This window comes from Dipodomys merriami, unplaced genomic scaffold (assembly GCF_024711535.1).
Source record: "Dipodomys merriami isolate MVZ:Mamm:240054 unplaced genomic scaffold, mDipMer1.0.p SCAF_11, whole genome shotgun sequence".
In the NCBI taxonomy this organism is placed as follows: Eukaryota; Metazoa; Chordata; class Mammalia; order Rodentia; family Heteromyidae; genus Dipodomys; species Dipodomys merriami.
In genome coordinates this window covers 13,141,936-13,161,645 of record NW_027202382.1, presented here as the reverse complement: position 1 = coordinate 13,161,645, position 19,710 = coordinate 13,141,936, and the positions used below count along the sequence as shown (strand labels likewise).

General features: G+C 40.6%; 1 protein-coding gene across 10 annotated transcripts; it reads left to right on the top strand.

The window, feature by feature from the left end:
• The first annotated feature begins 3,016 nt into the window (after positions 1-3,016).
• Positions 3,017-18,538, top strand: Aptx (aprataxin). Of its 10 annotated transcripts, none has more exons than XM_070008599.1 (9): positions 3,033-3,090; positions 5,537-5,582; positions 8,771-8,907; positions 10,773-10,819; positions 11,052-11,354; positions 12,204-12,263; positions 12,998-13,224; positions 17,087-17,190; positions 18,276-18,538. In XM_070008599.1, the coding sequence occupies exons 3-9, from the start codon at positions 8,775-8,777 to the stop codon at positions 18,428-18,430; spliced, it is 1,029 nt and encodes a 342-aa protein (XP_069864700.1). In that variant the 5' UTR covers positions 3,033-3,090; positions 5,537-5,582; positions 8,771-8,774; the 3' UTR covers positions 18,431-18,538. The 10 variants fall into 10 exon arrangements, with proteins under 10 accessions (XP_069864691.1, XP_069864700.1, XP_069864726.1 ...); XM_070008608.1 differs by lacking the exon at positions 3,033-3,090 and adding an exon at positions 3,172-3,452; XM_070008590.1 differs by lacking the exon at positions 5,537-5,582 and having other exon boundaries at positions 3,017-3,090.
• Positions 18,539-19,710: the final 1,172 nt, after the last annotated feature.

Sequence of the window (19,710 nt, the reverse complement as noted above, 5' to 3'; positions counted from 1 at the left end):
ATCAGGTCACAGTGGTAAGGAAAGTATCACACAACCTATCAATGGATAAATGTATCAAATATGGTGCACATGCAATGTTATATTTTTCTTTTCTTTTTCTTTTTTTAGGTCTACGACCGAGATTTGAACTCTGTATCTGACACTTCTTCTCACTGGCTGGCTTTCTACCAACTGAGCCACACCTCCAAACCCACAATGGATATTATTCATCTTTTAAAAGGAAGTTCTAGCTGAGTGCAGTGGCTCACATCCAGGCAAAAGTTCATGAGGCTGATAATGACAATGTGCCTCGAGAAGGTTAAAATGTTATGTGACTTTAAGTAAATATCACTAACCCACAATACTGTGAATTTTGTGAAATTTATGTAAACACTTAATCTAATTAAGAAAAAACAAAGTTCATGAGGCCCTGTTTCAACAGAGAAAGCTGAACATGATCTGTCAACCCATCATGGAAAGCGTAAGTAGTGGATTGCTCTACAAACCAACCTGGGCAAAAAGTGAGACCCTATCTAAAAAATAACCAAAACAAAAGGGGCTGGAAGCATGGCTTAGAGTGGTAGGGTCTTAGCAAGTGCAAGGTCCTGAGTTTTAACTGTAGTTTCTGCAAAAGCAAAATAAGTAAAAGAAAAAAGGAGGGCTGGGAAGGTGGCTCAGTGGTAGAGTGCTTGCCTTGCATACATGAGGCCCTGGGTTCGATTCCTCAGTATCACATAAGCAAAAAGAAAAAAAAGCCGGAAGTGGTGCTGTGGCTCAAGTTGTAGAGCGCTAGCCTTGAGCTGAAGAACTGAGGGACAGCGCCCAGGCCCAGAGTGCAGGCCCCACGACCGGACCTCCCCCCCCCCCAAAAAAAAAAAAAAAAGAAAAGAAAAAGAAAAAAGGAGTTCTGATACATACTTCAATGAGATGAAACTTGAGGACCTTTTTTTTTTTTTTTGTCGGTTGTGGGGTTTGAACTCTGGGCCTGGGCGCTGTCCCTCAGCTCTTCAGCTCAAGGTGAGCGTTCTACCACTTGAGATACAGCACCACTTCCACTTTTCTGGTGGTTTATTGGAGATAGGAGTCTCACAGTCTTTCTTGCCCAGGCTGGCTTTGAACCGCGACCCTCAGCTCTCAGCTTCCTGAGTAGCTAGGATTACAGGTGTGAGCCACCAGCGCCCAGCTGAGGACTTTATACTATGAGATAAACCAGTCACAAAAAGCTAAATACTGAATGATTTCACTTAGATGAGGTTAAGGAGGTGGCAATTAGGAATTGTTCATCTGACAGACTTTGTTTTGCAAGCTGAAAAAGTTCTGGAGATTAGGCATAGAACAATATGAAATAGGTAGAAGTCTTAATTGCTTGTCACGCCCTTAGCCATGCAGTGTCCCAAGAAAGACCTTGCTTTTCTGGCCACTACACTATAGACATGGGCTAGACCTAATCAGCAGGCCATATTAAAAAGAAAATCTGCCAATCTCACAGTTCTTAGCTGCAAGACACACAAAGCAAGGCAGCAGAAGCAGAGGCTAAAAAGCTTAGTTCTGAGGGAACAACAAAACAGGTTAGGCCATCAGAGCTGCCTCTTTTTAATCTCTAGCACTTGAAACCACATTCTCTAGCCTTGAGTCTTACAATAGCTGCTAAGAGGCTTCCTGTGTTTCTCTACTTCCTAGTATGAACCAAACATAATCATGTATCTTCTTTGCTAACAAAAAAGGAAGTCTCTCTTCCTTATTTTCTGGAGGAGCTTCCCTTCCTCTTTCCAGCTCTGATACCTTCATTGTCCTAAGTACACAGTCGAGTTTGCTTTTCTGTGGAAGAAAACAATATTCCACTTTGATCAAGCAATGGGACTTCTAAAGCTGTGTATGGTGGTGCATGTCTGTAATCACAGCTCTCAGGAAGCCAACCCAAAATGATTAAGTGGAGAAGGTCAGTATGGGCTATCATAGTGAATAGCAGGTTTTTCTGGACTACCTAGTGAGACTCTGTCTCAAATAAGTAATTTTTTTTTTTTTTTAAAGAGGGAGCTGGACACAGGTGGCTCACACCACCTGTGGTCTGAGGATAGCATCTCAAGATCTGAGGACTGAGGTTCAAAGCCACCCGGGGAAAGTCTGGGAGACTCTTTAATTAACCAGCAAAACGCCCAAAGAGGAGCTCTGGCTCAAGTGTTAAGAGCACCAGCTTTGAGTGAAAAAGCTAAGGGATGGCATCTAGGCCCTAAAAACCCTAGTACCGGCACCAAAGGGGTGAGGGGGGAAGGATTTTAGTATTTTTAAAAACTATTATAAAGGTGATGTATAGAGGGTTTACAGTTACGTAAGCCAGGTAAAGTGTACATCTCTTTTTGGACAATATCACCTTCTCTCTCTCCCAGTGAAAAAGGGACTTCTTAAGGCCCAGTTCCCATTGCGTTTGAGTAAAATTGTACATTATGCTTTCCCTCACCAGATAGGAATTTAGAAATCCTTTCATCTGCCAAAATGCCTCTGAGTAATTTGCAGTACATGACTGTTAGGGAACATCCTGAAACAGCTGTAAAGATCAGTACAAGCATCTCATTCCAGCTCCTGCTCTTCTACTCATTTCCACGCAATTCACTTACATAAGCAGGAAAAACAAAACTCGTACTAGGGCCCTTCTGACTCTCTCCTCTCCACCGCCCTCGGCCTGCAGGCTGCAGTTTAGGAAGGGGTGGCCATACTTCAGCAGGCCCTGCCTGCAGCTTCAAAGGGCCTTGAACACAGCGAGCTACTTTTTACGAGGGTGACAAGGGGATGCATGACCGTGTAGAAAGGCCACAGAGGAGACTGCTGCCTGCAGTCCCTCCCAACTCAAAGACGGAGGCAGAGACAGAGACCTGTTTATAGAGACCTCCCCAGAGAGCGTCATCCAGAAACCACGCCGGGGGCCGCGGTCCGACCAGCTGGGCCGGCGCTTTTACATCCGGGCATCGGGCGATCCCTCTCAGCCAATCCTCGGAGTTCTGGCGTCACTGATTGCGCTCGGGCGTCTTGTGGTGATGCCATCACGCAGCGCCGGAAGCGGCGAGGGACGGACGGACGGAGTGTCGTGAACGCGTTCTTTCCCGTCCACTGGAGGTAACGCGGTCGGCTCACCTCGTTCGGAGGCGCGTGCGGGTTTTAGGCCGGAGCGGCTGCCCGCCGTGAGCGGTAAACCTTAAGCGACTCCTCGGAGGTTGTCTCGCCACAAGCCTTGCTCCAGCCTCCCCTCCTGCTCCCGTGAGCGTGTTAGACGGCCACGCGCGTCTTGGCCTCGTTTCGTGTCTGTTCCCGTGTGTTTCCGACACCAGGAACGAGCTGTTAGCAACACAAGCAGAAAAAAGATGGCAAGCACTGTCTAACCAAAGAGAGCACGGCCTTCCTGAGAGCTCACCCCTCGCAGCTTCCGCAGGCCTTCGAGAAGCAAGCTTTTCCCAGACAGACCAGTGATAGATAATAAAGTGTGTGTGTGTGTGGAGGGGGGAGTAGTATTTGTGTGGAATTATGGGGCCCACGTTTGGAGTCTTTTGGAAATTTGACTTCTATTGGTGATTTTATAGAACTCTGAAGGCAGGAGTTGTCCTTGTGGGGGAGACAATGTAGATTTATGCCCTTTCATTTAGTTGCCCAGTAATGACTTTGGAAGGATCTTCGTACAAGTCTGCAGCTTTTGCTTTAATCCTATTCACAGAAATGACCTTAGTGCTGACTTTAAATAACTTGTCTTAGGTCATTCAGTGACATTTTGATATTAACTGTCACAGCTGACTACCCTAGTGGACATTTCTGTCATTAAGTCCAGCAGACAGTTGAAATTCAGAGACCTGAGGCTGAACTCAACAATCTTCCTTGCACTTACTTTATTATATCTATCACTAAGTCCTGATTAGTTTTACCAGCTAAACCTGTGCTCTTTAGTCTGTCTCTACTGCAATATTTGCTTACTATGAGGGACACATTCAGTGAATGATTGAAACTAGAACATACTAAAATTTATATAGTTTTTCCCTAAATATACATGTCTATGAAGAAATTAAATTTATAAATTAGTTTAATAACAAAAATCACAACAATATATTAAAAAAGTCATTTAAATCATGAAATGCTTACTTCTTGAGTTTTATGTTTAATGTTTAATATTTTTAGATCATGGTTGACTGTGGGTAACTGAAACCATGGAAAGTGAAACTGTGGATAAGGAGGATGACTGTGTTGTCCTACTTTATTAGGCTTCATCATCTTTCACCTGAAATATCATGGTCTTCTAACTGGCTTCTCTCTCTCTGGCTTCCCACATAACCGTTCTCCAGCCACATATAGTTTCTTAACTTTAAGTGGAAGGAAAGAAATCTAAAGTGAAAAATTCAGTTCCTTGTTTTATTAGTTACACTTTAGATGCTTAGCTGACATATAGGGGCCAACTTATTGTATAGGGTAGACATTGAAGGTTTCCATCATTGCAGAAAATTCTATTAGACAATAGTGCTCCACACTTTTGGCTTTGTATGGCCTGTCAAATCACTTAAGATGTAATCCTCTTACAACACAATCAAAATTTTTCTGAGAAATTCCCACAACTTTGCAGTGAAAAGTATAGAGCTTAAAAATGAAAATTTAGCTTAAAAAGTAGAAGATAGTAGAATGCTCACCTCCTTTCTTTGAGGATTCTACCATAAGAAGAGGAACAAGTTGAAGAAAAGGAGGAGAACCTGAATAGGGTTGTTCAATCATTATTCACTTGTAAATATTTATTATATACTTGCTATATGCCAAATATTGCATTGAATGTTAGAGGCAAATTGATAAGCAAAAATAGACATGACTTTTACTGTCAAACAGCTTGCAGTTTATTGAGTTTTACTGGAGGGACTGAATTGGAGATTCAGAAAAATCCTGAGTTCCCAATTTTCTAAAACCCTTTGATCTGGGAAGTTGAGTCTGGAGGCTAAACTGAGCCAAAATACTGTTTAAGATTAATTATGTAAGCATTGTTCAATAACTGTGTCAACTTCTTAGAGATTAGTGAATAGTAACATCTAACTTCAGAACTTTGAGGGAATAGTTTGAGTATGTATTAGTATGTATTATGTATAATGATTGAGTATATATTAGTATGTATTCTTAGGGATTAGTGAATAGCAACATCTAACTTCAGAACTTCAGAGGGAATATAATGTTTGGTTATGTATTAGTTGAGTATGAGCCAAAGAGATAGTTACCCTTCAAGGGCCGACCATAATTCCAGCTGTCCATTGGATTCCTCCCTATCTTTGCCTTCTGCCTTCCTGCTGGATTTTTCTTTTTTTAATTGTCAATAGGAGTCATTAGTTACCACATGACTTTTTTCCTTCCATTCCCATTGAAGACATTTCTTACTTCTTAGACCATCACCTGCTTATTTATCAATTACAGCAAATATAAAAAATAGACTTTGAAAATACAATATTTCAAAATAGGACTTGCTTGTAGTACCATTATCATATAGGGTCCAGGTTTAAGAATTTAGATTTACATCTGTCTTTTTTTTTTCTTCCTTTTTTTCTAGTACTGAGGATTGAACCCAGGGCCTTGTACAGATGGACACACTATCAGTTGAGTTACAGCTTCAGCCCTACAAATAATTCTTCATGTTCTTGTGTCAGCTCCTTCCCAGAGACTTGCCGTATGCCTTTGAATTTTTCTGGCCTATATTATATTATGTTTCTATTAATGTGTGTTCATATACAGTTGTTGACAAAAAACGTTCTTTGACTTTAGTCTTTAATTTTATTCTGAAGCTCAAAACCTGGCAATTGTCATATAATGATTATATTAAACCTCAGCTTTTTAGCTAGTTGAGTGTGTGTGTGTGTCTGCACGCGTGTGTGCATACATGCATGGACTTGTGCATGCAGTTTGAACTCAGGTCCTGAGTTTTTTTTTTCTGTGAATATTTATTTATTTATTTATTGCCAGTCCTGGGACTTGAACTCAGGGTCTGAGCACTGTCCCTGGGCTTCTTTTTGCCCAAGGCTAGCACTCTACCACTTGAGCCATTGTACCACTTCCGGCTTTTTTCTGTTTATGTGGTGCTGAGGAATGGAACCCAGGGCTTCATGCATGCTAGACAAGTACTCTTACCATTAAGCCACATTCCCAGCCCCTCGCTTTTTTTTTTTTTTAATTAAAACAAATGAAAAACCTTGTTTCTATTTCCTGGAGTACATTTTGTAAGTATTATTTTGTATGATCAGAGGCACATAGGCATTGCACCATTTTGTTCCTCTCCTGAGAGTGTCTTCCTGGTCTCACTGTGTGTGAATATAATTTATCATGTCCCAGTGTATGTGAATCTTTTAAAAATTGTTTTTATAAGGGTGATGTACAGAGGTTAGTTAAGGTTAGTTATATAAGCATTGCAGTTATATAAATAAGGTAGAGTATATTTCTTCTTGGACAGTGTTACCCCTTCCCTTGCTCTCTCTCAGTTGGCCCTGGGCTTTTTTGCTCAACATTAGTGCTCTACTGTTTGAGTCACAGCTTTTTGGTGGTTAATTGGAGATAGGAGTCTTACAGACTTTCCTGCCTGGATTGATTTCAAACCACAATCCTCAGGTCTCAACATACTGAGAAGCTAGGATTACAGGTGTGAGCCTTGGTGCCAGTTTCTGCATCTTTCTGATGTTGGATTAAGAAGCACTCAGATGAGTGATGGATGTGTCTGGGTGTGTCTATGTGGGTGCTTCCGGAAACAATTAGGTCTGATATAATGAATGGTTCATCCACTGCTGGATTCAAACCTTGAATAGACTGTTGGGAAGTGGTGGAACTGTAGAGGGTGGAGCCAGGGTGGAGCCTGGTTGGAGGAAGTAGGTCAATAGGGTTGTGTCCTTAGGGGCTCCTTACTGCTTTTGCTCTGCCCTGCTTTCTGTCTACCATATTATCAGCTTTTCTGCCCCTTTATGAAAGTCTAAACTCTCTGAGCAAAATAAGTAATTTCTCTCTTTAGGTTGTTTCTGGTTATAGTAACAATAGAACTAACACATTGGGCTATTCTTTCTTTGACTCAACTTTGTTGGGTTTTTTTTTTGGGTCCGTTTGTGGGGCCTGAACTCTGGGCCTGGGCGCTGTCCCTCAGCTCTTCAGCTCAAGGCTAGCGCTGTACCACTTGAGCCACAGCGCCACTTCTGACTTTTTTCTTTTTTCTTACGTGGTACTGAGGAATCGAACCCAGGGCCTCATGCATGCAAGGCAAGCACTCTACCACTGAGCCACCTTCCCAGCCCCTGACTCAACTTTTATGACAAGTATCAGTATACTATGAAAAGTATCAATATACTTTTCAAATATATATGTTCCTCTCTCCTGAATTTAATATCTATATATCCTAGCTTGACTTTTGGATCTTCCACAGGCCATGCAAACCAATTTGTGGACCTTCTTTACCTTTACTCCATCCTTTGTGTCCTTATTGTGGTTAATAGCCATCTTCCAACTTAGAAATCTTTCTGCCTCCCTTTATACTTTTGTCATTTTCCAAATATCATTAGAAATTAAATTTATCCTCCAGATTTCTCTTGACTGTTCTTTTTTCTCCTTTGCTTCTGATTTTTCAGGCCTCATATTGCCTCTGAATTTCTTTCTCTTCTAATGTCTGCCTATAAAAGTTGTTTTTTCAAAAGAGTATCAGCCCCCTTATTCTTGTGTAGGTTGTACATTATACAAAGATACCATAATCACACTTTAGAAATTATAGATTTGCATATTTATTGTGACGGGAGTAAAAAATTGTTAAAATATCAGTAAATTAATTAAGAAAGGAAAACTATGCTGTATACTGGTGGCTCACCCTTATAATCCCAGCTATTCAGGAGGTAGAGATTAGGAGACTCACAGCTCAAGGCCAGCCCAGGCCTTAAACACGAGAACTTATTTCAATCAATAGCTGGATGCAGCAGTGCATGCCTATCTTCCTAAGTACATGGGAAGCTTATATAGGAACTTCATGGTCCAGGCCAGCCAGAGTAAATATATCTCTGTTTGAAAAAGAATGATGACAAAAAGGGCTGGGAGATAGCTTAAGAGGCATAATGTCATGTCTTTGTAAGTGCAAAGCCATGAGTTCAGTGTTCAGTACCATCAAAAGTAAGAACAAGAAGATTCCCTCCCCCAAAACTCCCCTCCCCCAACCAAAAATCCAACAAAACCAAAAAGGAAAGAAAGGGAAACTAACACACATAGATAATGTAAAAATCGAAGGATATAATCACTCTTACATTCTTAGTTCTTTGATAGGCAGACTTCTGCCTATCCTTTAAAACTCTGCATAAACTTAATCTTTTTTTAATCAGTCCTCTCACTGGGCTCATGCTGCATTTCAGCATTTATAGTGCATACTACTTTATGTTGCGATAATTGGTATGTGTCTGTAAGCCTCACTATACCGCAGGCTCTTCAAGCACAGGAACAATGTTTTATTCATCTCTGATGGAACCTCAGAATATAGCCAAATGTTCAGCACATACAGTATATCAGTAAATGTATAGCTAATTTTAGGTTAGGGTGATTGAGGCAGTGAGGTAAATACATTACCTAATTTAATCCTCACAGCAGCCTCTTGAGTCCTGTCATCACAGATTTATAGGTAAGATTGAGACTTGCCATGTGAGTCACTTACTTTGATGAACAGCTGAGAAATCACATGTATGGTAGTGATGGAGTATGGCCTGGAGGACTGGTTATAGTAAAAATAAAACTAACATATTGGGCATTTCAGTGTTTCTCTCCTTTTGTCTCTCAGAGTGATGATGCGGGTGTGCTGGTTGGTGAGACAGGACAGCCAGCAGCATCGAATCAAACTTCCACATTTAGAAACAGTTGTGATTGGGCGCAGCCCAGAGACCAAGATCACTGATAAGAAATGTTCTCGACAGCAAGGTAACTAACTATAAGAATTTCAAGATTATCATGTTTGTATCTAGAAAATAGTGATAATAAGAAATGCACTTTTCCTGGGTGTTCTTGAGGCAAAACCTATTGTATTCCCTCCCCTACCCCTTGATCACCCACCAAAATGCCTCAGGAACTAAGCTTTTTTAGCTAACACCAGGCCTTTTTCATTCTTGATTCTACCCACCCAATGTGGTAACATTCAAGGCAGGGTAGGATGAAGGGGTGAGCAGGCAAGATCTGTTCTGTTACCATGGGATGGTGGATTTGAGTCCTGCATCTTGCTTTCCTAGGAGATTGTGCTTTTGGCAGCAAGGCAGATAAATTCTAGCGTATTCAGATGGAAATTGTATCTGAGAAATCTTGCCTCACACAAAGAATACTATTTTATAAATAGACTTTGTCCTCCTTGAAGTTTATGCACTTAGGAAAAAGCCTTACTATTTACCTTCTTCCCCTGTGTCCCCCCCCCCCCGCCCACCCCCATAAACTTAGGACTTGTGCACTGCTGCCTGCAGTGTGATCCTATACTCCTAAGCATTCTAGACTTAGACAGCTGTCATCTGCACTGATAATACACTTTCTTTGTGATTTAGTCCATATGTAGGGAAGAAAAGCTATGTTTGAGTAGGTTAGGTCCAAGCTACTAAAGTAGCCACTGTTTCTGTCCTCCTCCTCACTGCAGGGACATTTGTGGGTGGGAGCCAGTCCTTTGCCTTCTCAAAATCTGGTGTACAGCTATGGTATGTCTTTTTTTTTTTTTTTTCAGGTAAGGGGAGGTTTATTCAGTAGACCTGCTGGACCAGGCAAGGTTGGCACTCCACGTGGCTGGGAAAGGCCTGGGAATGAGAGAGAGAGCTGGGAGCTGGGAAAAGAAGGAAAGAGAGAGAGGAAAGAGAGAAAAGAGCTAGAAAAGAACAGAGAGAGAGCTAGGAAAGATCAGAGAGAGCAGAGAGCTAGAAAAGAACAGAGAGAGCAGAGAGAGCTAGAAAAAGGCAGAGAGAGAGAGAGAGAAAGAGGAGAGAGAGTGAGAAAAGAACAGCAAGAGGGATAGAGAGCTAGAAAAGAACAGAGAAAGCTAGAAAAAGGCAGAGAGAGAGGAAGAGAGAGAGAGAGAGAGAGAGAGCGAGAGCGAGAAAAGAACAGCAAGAGGGATAGAGAGCTAGAAAAGAACAGAGAGCTGGTATGTCTTGTTCCCTATCTCAACCTGATACTTTATTCACTTATGTGAACATGAGTGCTTAATGTTACCTGTTTTCAAACATGTTCAAGAATATTTGTCATCTCTGCAATCTCTTTCTAGAATAATCTTTCCATTTCAATGCTAGCTGAACTTCCTTTTGTTTTCCATGAACATACTTTTACCTTTTTCTCTGTTGAAAGCATCTGATTTTTTTTTTTTTTGATTGTTGTGGTTTTGATTTGGGGATCAAACCGAGGGCTTTGAACATACTAGATAAGCACTACCAGTGAGCTATACTCCTGCCCTTGGAAGTTTTTTTTTTAAGGATCTTACACTAAGAGCTTAGACTTTTTCTGTTGTCAGGGTGTGTGATCCAGAAGAACCAAGGGTTCAAGGCAAAGGGAAATGGGTAGGAATTCATTGTAGCTGGTTCATAGGACATTAGCAATAGCTGAGACAGCACACAGACCAGTAGATATTTTATGGAAGGGATCTGTAGCTCTTAAAAACTGGTGGGATTTAGAGACCCAGCCACCTGCAGATCAGGCAGTTGCTCATCTGTCCCATTGCCTTCTGTACTAAGACTTCATTATCCTCTGGGGAAAATAGAAGCAAGTACCTACCTGGTTTTTGTTGCATTTGTGTTATTTTTTTCTCTAATCTCTTTCAGTACAGTTGAAAGCAGAGTGTAACAAGGGATATGTCAAGGTCAAGCAGGTATGCCTACTGTAACTTGGATTTCTGTTTTTATCCTTGATGGGTTTCTTGGGGGATTTCCTTTAGAATGTCTATGCCAATCAGTCAAAGCTTCTCTGGCATATGGAGGTGACTGAGTAGTATAGATGAACATTAAACAGAATTATTGGCACATAGTAAGTGGCTGACATAACAGTGACTATATTACTAATGATGTTACTACTATTATAATTATTTTCTGATTATTCCATAGGTAGGGGTCAATCCCACCAGCATTGACTCAGTCATAATTGGGAAGGACCAAGAGATGAAGCTGCAACCTGGCCAGGTTCTCTATATGGTGAATGAACTTTATCCATATATTGTAGAGTTTGAGGAAGAGGCAAAGAGCTCTGGCCTAGGAACACACAGGAAGAGAAAGAGGTCAGGCAACAGCAATTCCGTAGGAGATGTTGCCCAGGAAGCTGAGCCTATGACAGAGCAGGAACCTGGGACTGCTGACCCCAGCCAATATCCTCTGCCCCCAAAGAAGGGGAAAGATGCATCTGCCAAAAAGGTGAGGGTAATATGATTGATAGAGGATTAAATGAGATATAATTACTCTTTAATTGTTGTGTACACTGCAAAGTCTAGACACGTGTGAGGGTTATTAACTATAATGAGGGCTGTTAACTATGATGAAAGAGTCACTTGTTTGAGGCATGAACATCACTTGGGTTAATGTCTCTTTATTTGTTTTAAGGTATGCCACTTGAAGGAAGGCAGGGCAGTAATGGCAGTGTACTTAACACTAAAATAGGTTCGTTGTTTATGTTTCTATAGAAGGTTAGCAGAGTGTTTTCTGGAATACTTTTCATACATCATGTAATTCACCTACTGATGTCAAGGTGGGAACTCGGACAGATTGTAGTTGGTGCATAAAAGGGCAAAAAATAAGTTACTGGCATTACTGCCCTCCATCGACAGACCCATGTCAGACTATAGGAAGATAGTACCAATGGTCCATGGTCCTAAAGGGCAATAGGTTGAACTAAAGAAGAGTAGTTTAATTTTCAAGAACTAACTTTACTTCCAAGTTTGGTTGGACTTCATTGTCACACAGTAGCTAATACCAAATTCAAATTATTGACATTTACAACTTACCTTGTCTTTTTTTTTTTTGTCAGTCGTGGGGCTTGAAGTCTGGGCTTGGGCGCTGTCCCTCAGCTCTTCAGCTCAAGGGGAGCATGCTACTTGCTTGAGCCACAGCGCCACTTCTGATTTTCTGGTGGTTTATTGGAGATAAGAGTCTCACGGACTTTCCTGCTGGCTTTGAACCATGATCCTCAGATCTTAGCCTCCTGAGTAGCTAGGATTATAGGCATGAGCCACTGGTGCCTGGCTTATCTTGTCCTTTTTTGTTTAGGAACCACTGGGCCACTGGAGTCAAGGCTTGAAGATTTCTATGCAAGACCCTAAAATGCAGGTCAGAATAAAATTGTGGAAGTTAAGTACATTTCATGACCACACCACAGAGGCCATAATTGCAAATGAAATAAAAGGATATTGACTGTTCTGAGTGGGATTTGTTTCACTGCACTATTCTGTGAGAACAGATGGCTTTTGCCTTTGGCAAAAAAGATAGTAACATGGGTTTTGGAGAAAAGCTAAGTTCTCCAAGAAAATATCCTTCATGTCTTTAATCTTTTAAACTTCTGGGCGTTATTTAAAATACCTCATGTCCCCTTTAGGGAAGCATTAGATAATGTGTCATGACTCTAGTATTGCCCTAGGACTAATGGGCATCATCCTTGGAGGAGCCTTTAGTTACTGTTTTAATTTCTTGATGGTTAACAGGTGGTCACATCTGTAGAGCTCCACAGAGCGGATGAATTTGAATTGATGTCTGCAGAAAATTTAGCATCAGGTCTTTGGGAATTACTTTGTACTGTGTATCATGGGCATATTTTGTTTAGTCTGATGGTTGGAAACTTGACTCAAGTTCATGTGATCTGGGTTGGAATTCTAGATTTCCCACTTTGTAACTATGTGACTTGTGTAAGACACTATCAATCTATCTGAGTTTTAAATGCTCTCACTTCTTAAAATTGGGACGCTAATTTTTTCCCATAGGATTGTCATGGTAATTAAATACCTTGATGACTGTCTCAAGCCACAGAAGATTTTCAGTAGATGTTTTCTCTTGTGCCCTTTTGCTAGGTTTACAAAGATGAGCAGGTGGTGGTGATTAAGGATAAATATCCTAAGGCCAGGTATCATTGGCTGGTCTTGCCATGGGCCTCCATTTCCAGTTTGAAGGCTGTGACCAGTGAACACCTTGAACTTCTCAAACATATGCATACTGTGGGAGAAAAGGTGATTTCAGATTTTGCTGGATGCAGCAAACTTCGTTTCCGACTGGGCTATCATGCCATTCCCAGCATGAGGTAAGCCTTGGCAGTGCTAGTGCCTCCTGCTTTTGTACATTTGACCAGCCTGCATTTACTGGGTGGGAGGATAGGTTGAGGCCTAAGGGAGTAGGATGGGATGTTGTGAGGTGGGTAAATGGGATGAAGTTTTCACTCCTCTGCCTGACTTGCCTTCGAGCTTTGAGTTCCTGCTTGTCTGTCATTTAATCCTATATGGTTCTTTATTTCCCTCTAAATGGAAACTTTAGAGGGCCTAATGTGTGAACTAGATGAAGCAGCTTTATTACCCTCACATGAGGAATTATAGCAGCTACTATTAGATACATTGATTTATTATCCTCACATGAGGAATTATAGCAGCGACTATTAGATACCATGATTAAGGACCATTGCTCTTAAAGAAACAAATACAGCTTCTGTAAGAGCAGCTTAGTACATAGAATAAATGAAAGAAAAGTACAGGGATTCTTTTTCTTTGGTTTATACTCAGAAGAATTTGGGAATGAATGATTAATTCTTTCCAAGAATGCAAGCAAAGCTGAAACTCCACAGTTCCTTTGATCTAAGCAAGAACATAATGAGACCAGATTTCAGAATTTGTAGCTTTATTTGTGTGTGTTAGGAGCTAGGGGTTTTTATATGCTAAGCATATGCTATACCTTCCCATGCCTAGCTTTTGGAAAACATGTGGTAAAACAAACAACGTAGAATTTACATTTTAGTCTATTCTATAATTATTAACTAATCATCTGTGCTTTGTGATGAAGTCTTGCCATGTTTCCCAGGCTGGTCTTGAACTTGCTGGGCTTGAGTGATCCTCTTACCATAGCCTCCCAAGTGCTAAGACTACAAACATAGGGGCTGGGAAGGTGGCTCAGTGGTAAAGCACTTGCCTTGCATGCTTGAGGCCCTGGGTTTGATTCCTCAGCACCACATAAGCAAAAAGAAAAAAAAGCCGGAAGTGGCACTGAGGCTCAAGTGGTAGAGCGCTAGCCTTGAGCTGAAGAACTGAGTGACAGTGTCCAGGCCCAGAGTTCAGGCCCCACAACTGGACCCCCCCCCAAAAAAAAAAAAAAAGACTACAGACATATATCTCTGTACTCACCTGCTTTTTAAATGCTCAGTTCATTGCCATTAAGTATTGTACAACAATACAATCATTCATTTCCATAACTTTTTTTTGTCAGTTGTGGGCTTGAACTCTGGGCTTAGGTGCTGTCCTTGCGCTCTTCAGTTCAAGGCCAGTGCTCTACCGCTTGAGCCACAGCACCACTTCCGGTTTTCTAGTGGTTTATTGGAGATGAGAGTCTCATGGACTTTCCTGCTCGGGCTGACTTTGAACTGCAATCCTCAGATCTCAGCCTCCTGAGTAGCTAGGATTACAGGCGTGAGCCACCGGTGCCCGACATCATTTCCATAACTTTTATCATCTTCCTGAACTGAAACTTTATACCTTTTAAATAATAATTCTTTTTTTTGCATCAAAATTTGCATGCACTAATATGCACACATTCTGAGATGTATGATTTTTTTTGTCAGTTTGGACATATATATATATATATATATATGTATGTATGTATAGTCATGTCACTATCACTGATCAAGATACAAAACATGTCTATTATCCAGAAAGTTCCCATGTGCCTCTCTCTTCTCATTCCCTTTTTACTACCAAACATTGTTCTGATTTCGTTCAGCATAGATTGCTTTGGTTGGCTCTAGGGCTTCATACAAAAGAGATTATACATTGTATACTCTTTTTTCTGGTCAGTATAATAATTTTGAAATTTACGTGTTATGTATGTATGTATATATATGGACATATTTCATTTCATTTGCTCTTGGGTAAATAGAATTGGAATTGATAGGCCATAGGGTGAATATATGTTAGACCTCATTTAAAGAAATATCTGTCTGTCCTTCCCTCCCTTCCTCCCTCCCTTTGACACTCCCATTTTTTTCTCCCTCTTTTCTAATTTTATTAGCATCAATTAATTGTACAAGAGGGCTTAATTTTGACATGTCCATCTATGCACACAGTGTACCTTAATCATTCTCACCCTCTGTCACTCTCTCATCCCCACATCCTTTCTAAAACCAATCTCAACAAATTTTTATCGTTGGGGGGTGGTGGAGTGGGGGGTGGGAAGGTGGGGATGGGAAGGGATGGGAAGGGGAAACAAAGGAGGAGGCAACAATACTTGATAAGAAATATACTCATTGTCTTGCTCATGTAATTGTAACCCCTCTATATGGTATTTTCACAATTAAAAAACCCAAGAACCGCCCCCAAATTTCATTGTTCCATTTTTACAAGTGTACATGGCATATTTTGACCATATTCATCTTTCTTTACCCTCTCTATATTTTTGCTTTCTCTCTTCCTATTAGGACCTGTACACTGGACAAGATCTGTTTAACAGTCTTGTATATGTTTATTGTTCAAAACAATATCATTTGGTATTTCATACATTTACATACTGTGCTTTAATCAGATTGATGTCCTACTTCACTGTCACTTTCCCCATCTCTTATCCCTTATTAGTCAACAGCTTTCAATGAGTTTCCTTTTGCTAGCTTCAGTCACAAATGCAATGCATTTTGATATTCTTCATCTTCTAACATTCTGTTTCCCTTCCTTACCTCTAATTCCCTCAAACAGACTCACAAATACAAATGTGTTCTCTCTCTTTATATATTGCATATATGTTTTATACACATATAGATGTATTTACATATGTGTACCTTGTATCGGTAATTTAGTAGTATATTACTCTTTCATAGTCATATTCCATGAATATTGTTCAAATAGTCATTGTTTATAGTGGTAATAAATAGAATTTAAACTGAAGTCATTATATCTGGTAGCACACACAAAAATGACAATGTTTTAAACAAGTCTTGAAATTACATCTCATCTTTTTGCTGCTATTGTTGTTTTACTTTGTGTTAATAAAGACAGTATAGGGCTGAGAAGGTGGCTCAGTGGTAGAGTGCTTGCCTCGCATGCAGGAGGCCCTGGGTTTGATTCCTCAGCACCACATAAACAGAAAAAGCCAGAAGTGGCACTGTGCCTCAAGTGATAGAGTGCTAGCCTTGAGCTGAAGAGCTCAGGGACAGCGCCCAGGCCTAGAGTTCAAACCCCATGACTGACCAAAAAAAAAAAAAAGACAGTTGAAAAACCCTGTAGAGTTAGGGGTATGAGCCACCACACCCAGCTTCTAGTGGAAACTTACGCATTAAACACACACACTCTCTCTCTCTCTCTCTCTCTCTCTCTCTCTCTCTCTCTCTTTTCTGGCCCTGGGTCTTGAAATCAGGGCCTAGGTGCTGTCCCTGAGCTTTTGTGTTGAAGGTTAGTGCTTTACCACTTGAGCCACAGCTCTACCGGCTGGGCGCCGGTGGCTCATGCCTGTAATCCTAGCTACTCAGGAGGCTGAGATCTGAGGATCACAGTTCAAAGCCAGCCAAGTCAGGAAAGTCCGTGAGACTTATCTTCAATAAACCACTGGAAAACTGAAGTGGCACTGTGGCTCAAGCGATAGAGCACTAGCCTTGAGGTGAAGAGCGCAGGGACAGCGCCCAAGCCCCGATTCAAGCCCCACGACCGACAAAAAAAAAAAAAAAAAAAGTCTCCTGGACTTTTCTGCCCAGGCTTGCTTTGAACTGAGATCCTAAGATTGATAGGATTACAGGAGTGAGCCACTGGTGCCTGACAAATATTTTTAAATTAAAGAATAGTATTTAATGAACATCCTATTAATACTTGATTCTACTCATACTTCTCAAACTCTACTATTGGCATTTTGGGTAAGCCATGGTTTTTATTGAGTTTAATGGTCCTTTTTTTTTTTTTTTTTTTTTTTTAATTTTGAACAAGCCATGTACATCTTCATGTGATCAGCCAGGATTTTGATTCTCCTTGCCTTAAAAACAAAAAACATTGGAATTCTTTCAATACAGAATACTTCCTAGAATCAAAAGGTAACCATATTTCTTGGTTTTCATAGTTGTTTCCTTTTCTCAGTTTTTTTACTTTGATTCAGTTGTTTGCTAACTAAAAACCCGGCCTCAAAAACAAAACATAGAACTTTGTGTTTCCTATGAAGATAGCAGTGTCAAAAGCAACTGGAATATTTGGATTGTAATATGATTGCTACTTTGATATGAGCAGCCTTCATGAGGGAGCTAGTAAGCTGGATGTCAGGGTCAAGAAGTATTTTATTTCAGAAACAGGGGACTTAGAGGTTTTCATGAAAATTAGTGGAGTCTGTGTTACTCTGACTTGTCATGGTGACAAAATAGCTTACATAAACAACTTAGAGGAAAGATATACCTTTTTTTTTTTTCTTTTCCTTTTTAGAGATTTTAGTCCATGGCCATTGGGCTCTTGTTTCTGGCTGGGGTGAGGCAGAACATCATGATCAGGTGAAGGGAGGGAGAAGGAAAAAGAAGGGAGGGAGACATAATTAGGACAAGATACAACCTTCAAGGCCATATCTCCTAAAGGTTTTTTTTTTTTTTTTTTTTTTTACCATCTCTCCAAATAGCACTACTAGCTGGAGATCAAGCCTTTAATACATGAACATTTTGACATATCATATCCAAACTATTTGAAAGTTTATAGATAAGAAGGGTTGAAACAGGTTTTTATCTCTTCTGCATCAGTTGGGTAGGAGAAAGACAACTGCCTTACGTTAGGAATGTTAACAAACAGGGGGAGGCTATTTATTGTAGAGGAAGCATGTATATACATTGTGGAACTTAAGTTCTATAGAGAGGTTAATGAGTAGAGCTACTACTATTTACCAAAGACCAACTAAGACTAAATCACTTATATTAAGTCCTTGACAGAGTAGCCAGGAGTGTGTATTGAAGGACTGTATTACTACAAATGTAGGTTGATCAGATTTAGAATCTTAAGTACAGTTTTTCAATGTGAAGACTAACCTCAAGCTTAACAGATTTAAGAATACATGGTGTTTTGATTAGGGTCTTCTTTTCTTTTTTGTATCTTACATTAGGTTTCTAGAGACACTGAGAATTGAACTTTTTGTCTTTGATTGCAGCTATAATCAAAATGGTGCAAGAGGCTGGCAGAGTGACTGTCGAAGATGGGACGTCTGAGCTCTTGAAGCTGCCCCTTCGTTGTCATGAGTGTCAGCAACTGCTGCCTTCCATTCCGCAGCTGAAAGAGCATCTCAGGAAGCACTGGATAAAGTGATGCTGAAGAGCTCCAACCTCTGCTGCAAATGTGGAGAAATGCTGGCACCTGTTCTGGCTTGTCTGAGAACTTCTACTTCCCCAATTAAAATGTGCAACTTTCATTTTATTTTTTTTTGGTCACAAAGTTTATTTTATTCTTGAGGTAGCTGGAACATGCCTGAACATCATCTCCAGGACTCATGTCAGGCTCAACTAATGGGAGCAGAACTACACTCTGACTCATCTAATGCAGAAATGAGGTTGTTTTATATTTTTGTTCCCTCTATTTATCCTTTCCCCAGAGGCATGGAGCACCCTTTTTCATTGAAGTGTCTAGAATGATTTCTTGTTTATCCTGAAGGTCTTGAGAAGTCTTGTTCTTGACCTTAATCTGGTTTCTAGTAGTCTTCTTCCATCCATGGAAAGGCCTAGTTTATTCTGATTCTTCAACTCCTTTCTATCCAAGGTCACCAAGGTCAGAAGGTCTGTCTCATCAGTTCTTCTCTGTGAGCAACACAGCTAGATGAGTGCATGGAGAGTATCTTCATGTATCAGCAGTGGTGAGGACACTTGCAGTCATGTTCATTGAATATGTTCATCAGCCAGGTCTACTCACTGCCTGTTTGAATCTTGTGTCTGAAAATGAAGTCTGTTTTTTCTTTTTTTGAGGCATCTCCTTTCTTATAAGAGGAAGATGAAAATGATTGAGGGGCTGGGAAGGTGGCTCAATGGTAGAGTGCTTGCCTTGCATGCCTGAGGCTCTGGATTCAATTCCTCAGCACCACATAGGCAAAAAGAAAAAAGCCAGAAGTGGCTCAAGTGGTAGAGTGCTGGCCTTGAGCTGAAGAGCTGAAGGACAGCGCCCAGGCCCAGAGTTCAGGCCCCACGATCGGACCCCTCCCCCCCCCAAAAAATGATTGAAAGTTCAGCTGGCAATCACAAGATTGTTTCTAATAGAGCTTTAGAACAAATTTGGATGGAATAGGTGTATCAGGTTGATTTTTGGACAGTATTAAAATGTAAAGGGAAAGCTATAAGTTACTTTGAGCAAATTGACTTTTTACTCTTGAGTTGCAAAAAAATAAAAAAAAAAGCCTTTAACAATGTTTTCTCTGGAGAGAAAACCTGTGTTTGTCACAAATAAACGAGATACCACACAGAGAAGTAGTGGACCATGGTACAGTAGTAATTAATAGTATTTAATGACATTAGAGCTTGCATTTTCCCTTGCATTTTCCAACTCCTATGTGTTCAGCATTATGCTGAACACTTTAAACAAATCATCTGACTTAATTTTTT